Genomic DNA, 7281 nt, shown 5'->3' on the forward strand with positions numbered 1-7281 from the left:
CAGCCAGGGAGAGGAACCGTACTCCCTCATATAGACCAGCACTGTGCCCACAGCCAGGGAGAGGAACCGTACTCCCTCATATAGACCAGCACTGTGCCCACAGCCACGGAGAGGAACCGTACTCCCTCATATAGACCAGCACTGTGCCCACAGCCAGGGAGAGGAACCGTACTCCCTCATATAGATCAGCACTGTGCCCACAGCCAGGGAGAGGAACCCCAACACCTCATCTAAACTGACACTCCGCCCGGCAGCTATGGAGAGGAACCGTACTCCCTCATATAGACCAGCAATGTGCCCGCAGCCAGGGAGAGGAACCGTACTCCCTCGTATAGACCAGCACTGTGCCCACAGCCAGGGAGAGGAACCGTACTCCCTCATATAGACCAGCACTGTGCCCGCAGCCACGAAGAGGAACCGTACTCCCTCGTATAGACCAGCACTGTGCCCACAGCCAGGGAGAGGAACCCTTCCACCTCATCTAAGCCAACACTCCAACTGCAGCCACGGAGGGGAAACATGCCTCTTCATCTAGAGTGATACTCCGCTCACGGCCATGGAGAGGAACCCTGCCTTCCTCATCTAGGCCACCAGTCCATCTCCATCCCAGGATGGGTGCTGAATTCTGCAGCATTTTGATTATAATTCAGCAAATAGAGTTCATAAAAGTGTTCACTGCTTGATTTTCTTTCTTTTAGCAGCACCAAATTCTTGGCCAATAAATAGGGTTTTTATTGTTTTTTTCATATGTAAAAAAAAGGAGAATAAAAAAGTTAAACATGAACCAATATAAAATGTGAGAGATTCAAAGTGCTAGGCTGGGGACTTTGCATGTCACCAAATAATTTGGGCAAATCAATGTTATAGTTAGACTCACACCAAGAGCAGCCAATCAGAATCTCACTAACATCAAACTTCAGCCAATCCAGGATCATTCCAAGTGGCAGCAAGTCAGAAGCTCTTTTTTGTTTGTTTTTGACTCCAAGGTAAAGTCCAGTTACACGCTCGTATGACACAACAGTTTAGCCAAATAAGGTTTGTAATCCCAAGGGCAACCAAGAAGAGGTAAAATCCATGTGTATTCATAGATCAGTGAAATGTAAAAGGTCCTCAAGCAGCTGCCACAAGAGTCGGTCACTGACAAGACAAACAGTTGTCAGGGTACCCAAGTGCATGACAGGTGCTCCAGAGAAATGTGAAGAAAGAGGGAGCTGGTCCAGGCCCCAGATCCATCCCAGCAAGGTAGCTGCTTCCTCAGACTGAGGATAAAGTGGGATGCAGCCCAGGCCGCCCTTGGCATTTGGTCATCTGCTCCTGGGCTAAGATTCCTCCCCATGTTTTATATAAGGGAAATTCTAACAGGAATGCCAGGAGAATCGGTCCTCTGAGGAGAATGGTGATTGACCAGGTGCTCGACCACTGTGTGCTTGGACATATGCTTCATCAAATAAGTCTCCTGCAGGGAGAGAAAAGGTATTGTGTAATCCACAAAAACGGTGATCAGAGCAATGTATGGTTAGTGGTCCTGGTATAAAGCCTCAACATGCAATGATCAGGAGTGGTCAGAGGGGTCCTGGTATAAAGCCTCAGCATGCAATGATCAGGAGCGGTCAGAGGGGTCCTGGTATAAAGCCTCAGCATGCAATGATCAGGAGCGGTCAGAGGGGTCCTGGTATAAAGCCTCAGCATGCAATGATCAGGAGCGGTCAGAGGGGTCCTGGTATAAAGCCTCAGCATGCAATGATCAGGAGCGGTCAGAGGGGTCCTGGTATAAAGCCTCAGCATGCAATGATCAGGAGCGGTCAGAGGGGTCCTGGTATAAAGCCTCAGCATGCAATGATCAGGAGAGGTCAGAGGGGTCCTGTAATAAAGCCTCAGCATGCAATGATCAGGAGAGGTCAGAGGGGTCCTGGTATAAAGCCTCAGCATGCAATGATCAGGAGCGGTCAGAGGGGTCCTGGTATAAAGCCTCAGCATGCAATGATCAGGAGCGGTCAGAGGGGTCCTGGTATAAAGCCTCAGCATGCAATGATCAGGAGCGGTCAGAGGGGTCCTGGTATAAAGCCTCAGCATGCAATGATCAGGAGCGGTCAGAGGGGTCCTGGTATAAAGCCTCAGCATGCAATGATCAGGAGCGGTCAGAGGGGTCCTGGTATAAAGCCTCAGCATGCAATGATCAGGAGCGGTCAGAGGGGTCCTGGTATAAAGCCTCAGCATGCAATGATCAGGAGCGGTCAGAGGGGTCCTGGTATAAAGCCTCAGCATGCAATGATCAGGAGCGGTCAGAGGGGTCCTGGTATAAAGCCTCAGCATGCAATGATCAGGAGCGGTCAGAGGGGTCCTGGTATAAAGCCTCAGCATGCAATGATCAGGAGCGGTCAGAGGGGTCCTGGTATAAAGCCTCAGCATGCAATGATCAGGAGCGGTCAGAGGGGTCCTGGTATAAAGCCTCAGCATGCAATGATCAGGAGAGGTCAGAGGGGTCCTGGTATAAAGCCTCAGCATGCAATGATCAGGAGCGGTCAGAGGGGTCCTGGTATAAAGCCTCAGCATGCAATGATCAGGAGAGGTCAGAGGGGTCCTGGAATAAAGCCTCAGCATGCAATGATCAGGAGAGGTCAGAGGGGTCCTGGTATAAAGCCTCAGCATGCAATGATCAGGAGAGGTCAGAGGGGTCCTGGTATAAAGCCTCAGCATGCAATGATCAGGAGAGGTCAGAGGGGTCCTGGTATAAAGCCTCAGCATGCAATGATCAGGAGCGGTCAGAGGGGTCCTGTAATAAAGCCTCAGCATGCAATGATCAGGAGAGGTTAGAGGGGTCCTGTAATAAAGCCTCAGCATGCAATGATCAGGAGCGGTCAGAGGGGTCCTGTAATAAAGCCTCAGCATGCAATGATCAGGAGAGGTCAGAGGGGTCCTGTAATAAAGCCTCAGCATGCAATGATCAGGAGAGGTTAGAGGGGTCCTGGTATAAAGCCTCAGCATGCAATGATCAGGAGCGGTGTGATTATGGGGGTACAGGCAGGGATGTGACGGAAGCTGATGATTTGGTCTCCTCTGGGTACATTTGATTTGTATATAAATAGTAACTGCAGAGCTAAAACCTTAAACCTTCTACTTGTGATTCAAAGTATCAGATAAATATTTCCAATATCAGTATAAACATAATAAAACTTCCCCTTTGTGTGCAGATTCAATAGAACAATACAATCCATCCATATTGTGTGCTGATCCACTCCACCCTTAATGGAATAAGGTGCCCCCCATATTCATTACATATCATCCGTTACTCACCGAGGTGTATGCTCTCCCACACATACTGCAGCAGTATGCCTTGGCATGTTTCACCGCGTGGGCCGAGAGGTGGATCTGAAGTGAGGCAGAGTCCGAGTACGCTCGGTAACAGTTAGGACACTTGTATGGTTTGTCTTTGTTGTGCTGTCGCTGGTGAGACTGTGAAGCAGAAGAAGATCCATTATACACACAGACCGCCATCGCTGCACACGGATCACCAATACTGGGCTGTCCTTTATTAACCCAACAATACCAGGCCACTCGCCATCCGAGCCGAGATCCAACCAGCACTCCTCCACCACAAACCATATACCAAAGTAACCACAAGAAATCTCACACGTGCTGCATACAGACAATATGGCGGAGCCCTTCCCTTATACAGTGACAGAACACAGGGAGGGCCACTGACCTGCAGATTGGAGAGCTGGGTGAACGCCTTCTCACAGCCGGGCTGCGGGCACTTGTAGGGCCGGTCACCAGTATGAATCCTTATAAACATAAAAACAACTATAAGACATACAGACCATCCATACAATTCATCCTGACAGAGGGGACACCCGGAATGGGACTCCTCCTCCATCATCACACAAATACATTTTATATTACACAGAAATGACATTTCTTAGGATCCGATGTCACTCATATCAGACGAGAAAACCATTTCATTCTTCATCAATCCTCCCACAGCGATCCGCAGAAGACCAGGCGATGAGCGACCAGGAACTAGAATCAGACATGCAGACACCCAGCCAACCATCTCCCGGTACCGTATACCCTCTCCCAGTCCCATCTACCCTCTCCCAGTACCGTATACCCTCTCCCGGTCCTCTCCCAGTACCGTCTACAGTCTCCCAGTCCTCTCCCAGTACCGTCTACCCTCTCCCAGTACGGTCTCCCGGTCCTCTCCCAGTACGGTCTCCTGGTCCTCTCCCAGTACGGTCTCCCGGTTCTCTCCCAGTACGGTCTCAGTGTCCTCTCCCAGTACGGTCTCCTGGTCCTCTCCCAGTACGGTCTCCCGGTCCTCTCCCGGTATGGTCTCCTGGTTCTCTCCCAGTACGGTCTCCCGGTCCTCTCCCAGTACGGTCTCCTGGTCCTCTCCCAGTACGGTCTCCCGGTCCTCTCCCAGTACGGTCTCCTGGTCCACTCCCAGTACGGTCTCCTGGTCCTCTCCCAGTACGGTCTCCCGGTCCTCTCCCAGTACGGTCTCCTGGTCCTCTCCCAGTACGGTCTCCTGGTCCTCTCCCAGTACGGTCTCCCGGTCCTCTCCCAGTACGGTCTCCTGGTCCTCTCCCGGTATGGTCTCCCGGTCCTCTCCCAGTACGGTCTCCCGGTCCTCTCCCAGTACGGTCTCCCGGTCCTCTCCCAGTACGGTCTCCCGGTACGGTCTCCCGGTATGGTCTCCCGGTCCTCTCCCAGTACGGTCTCCCAGTACGGTCTCCCAGTACGGTCTCCCGGTCCTCTCCCAGTACGGTCTCCCGGTCCTCTCCCAGTACGGTCTCCTGGTCCTCTCCCGGTATGGTCTCTGCCTAATCCGCAGATATGGCAACAAGCCTCCACAAACACAGTTCACATGAAGCAATGGAAAATGCAGCTTTGGTTGTGTCCACATTTAAAGGCTTTGGGCTGATTTATGAAGTAAATTCACAGTGCAGCAACATGAATCTCTGTCCCCAGTTGCCTCCTATTGGGAACATGAATCTGTCCCACGGTTTGGAGAAACAATGCAGACTATAGGGTGCAGGGTGCGTACTGTGCAGACTATGGGGTGCAGGGTGTGTACTGTGCAGACTATAGGGTGCAGGGTGTGTACTGTGCAGACTATAGGGTGCAGGGTGTGTACTGTGCAGACTATGGGGTGCAGGGTGTGTACTGTGCAGACTATGGGGTGCAGGGTGTGTACTGTGCAGACTATGGGGAGAAGGGTGTGTGCTACTATAGGGTGCAGGGTGCGTACTGTGCAGACTATAGGGTGCAGGGTGCGTACTGTGCAGACTATAGGGTGCAGGGTGTGTACTGTGCAGACTATAGGGTGCAGGGTGCGTACTGTGCAGACTATAGGGTGCAGGGTGCGTACTGTGCAGACTATAGGGTGCAGGGTGTGTACTGTGCAGACTATAGGGTGCAGGGCTTGTGTCTGGGGTGCAGCGCTCACACATACCTGGTGTGTTGCTGAAGATGAGAGAGCTGGCGGAAGGATTTCTCGCAGTACGAGCAGTGATAGGGCTTGACACCGAGGTGAATGCGCAGATGCTGTGCTAGATATGAAGCATTGGCAAACGATTTGGAACAATGCGGGCACTTATGAGGTTTGGCCTCTGTATGGGACTTGGAGTGAATCTGCATCTCTGACTTGGTGAAGAAGGTTAGGGGGCAAACTTTACACCTAAAACACAGCAAAAGGAAGAAAGCAGTCAGAATATGTATAGACACAGAAGGACACATCTATACAATGGGCTGCAAGGTACAGAATGTGAACTCCATAGAGATATCACTACGGCCTGTGATAACATCAGTCCACCTCACCTGTAGGTTTTGCCCTCTTTTCCAATATCTCCTGAAGCCAGGATGGGGTAAGGGACGACAAGCACTGGGTGGCCGGGTGGGTGCTCCGCTTTGATTTTCTTGCGCCCCCTCTCAGGTTTGGTGGGCCCCAGCAGGCTGTGCTGGATGGTCTTTATGGAGTCCAGCATTGGTGAGCTGGTGATTCCTGAGATGAGGGTTGGGGAGGTGGCGATGAGTCGGGTCTGGCTGTTGGAAGTTGGAGTGGAGGAAATCCCACTGCTGGTACCAGTGCTAGATTCTGAAGTGCTGACATTTGTGCGGGAGGACAACAGGCCCAAACCTGGAACACAAGAGAAAGTAGTCAAGGCCGTGGGGGGGCCAGGGGATGGGACTAAAGATGTAGTCTGAGGTTTATACACAGAGTATTCCGGGATAAAAATATATACACTACATTACCAAAGTATTGGCACGCCTTTACACACACATGAACTTTAATGGCCCCCCAGTCTTAGTCAGTAGGGTTCAGTATTGGGTTGGCTCCGCCCTCTAATGGCATCCCAGTCTTAGTCCATAGGGTTCAGTATTGGGTTGGCTCCGCCCTTTGCCGCTATAACAGCTCCACCTCTTCTGGGAAGGCGTTCACAAGGTTTAGGGAAAGGTACAGGTAATTTTGTAGCCAGGAAATGTCACGGAACACCCGAATCCAATGATTTGGAGGGGGAGGGGCCCAATACTTTTGGCAATATAGTGTACATCTGTATTGTTATCTTTCCTCTGTTACTCCAGAAAAAGAGACACAAAAACTGCTGAGAGAAATAGATCTGTAAAGACGGAGCAGACTACTGCAAAGAGCAAGAGACACAGGGGTCGGAGGTCACCACTGACACCAGAATGGCAGCTATGGGTCACATGACCTCACTGTAAACTGGACGAATAAACAGTTCCGGAATATTAACATCTTATGCCATTGTTAAAACGGGTACAACACAGGTGACAATGGTATACGAATGTGTTCAGATACACGTCCCCCTTCTATCATTTACACCCTGTTGTGCCCTTTAAGGGGAACAAGTCATGTGACTAGAAAGGGACATTTGCAGAGCTGCGGGTCAGTCAGAGCCGAGCTCCCCTCCCCACCATGGTATGATGACTTGGATTTCCCCCCATGCTGGTGTAGTGTACATTACCAGTAACAGAGCTGGTGGCAGGCCGGGCATGCAGCGCCACATCTGGCTGGGGAACGGCTTGTGGATGCAATCCGGGGATTTGCTGGAGCTTCTGTAGGGACATGACAGACTGGCTGGTCTCCGCCGGCGACTGAGGGATGAGCAGAGGTTGCTGCGAAGGGACGGAAGTAGGAGGCAAGTGAGGAGGTCGGATCTTTTCCGCCATCAGTTGTTCCTTGATCTTATTGATTAACACCAGGTTATCCAACTATACAAAAAGCAGACAGGTTAGCGTGATCCGGGGGAGACGTGGGGGGGG

At 51.4% G+C, this 7281-nt stretch overlaps 1 protein-coding gene across 1 annotated transcript in view; it reads right to left on the bottom strand.

The window, feature by feature from the left end:
* Window positions 1-303: 303 nt before the first annotated feature.
* The window catches only part of ZNF362 (zinc finger protein 362), a 14015-nt gene continuing 7037 nt past the window's right edge, over window positions 304-7281 (bottom strand). Inside the window, exons 2-7 of the mRNA XM_018574574.1 lie at window positions 6984-7230; window positions 5818-6136; window positions 5453-5677; window positions 3704-3782; window positions 3295-3453; window positions 304-1456 (exon numbers count right to left, since the gene is read on the bottom strand). Coding sequence (XP_018430076.1) covers window positions 1340-1456; window positions 3295-3453; window positions 3704-3782; window positions 5453-5677; window positions 5818-6136; window positions 6984-7230 — 1146 coding nt within the window. The 3' untranslated portion in view covers window positions 304-1339. The remainder of the gene's footprint in view (window positions 1457-3294; window positions 3454-3703; window positions 3783-5452; window positions 5678-5817; window positions 6137-6983; window positions 7231-7281) is intronic.

Source organism: Nanorana parkeri, unplaced genomic scaffold, assembly GCF_000935625.1.
Source record: "Nanorana parkeri isolate BGI_ZX_2015 unplaced genomic scaffold, ASM93562v1 scaffold3056, whole genome shotgun sequence".
NCBI classification, from domain to species: Eukaryota; Metazoa; Chordata; class Amphibia; order Anura; family Dicroglossidae; genus Nanorana; species Nanorana parkeri.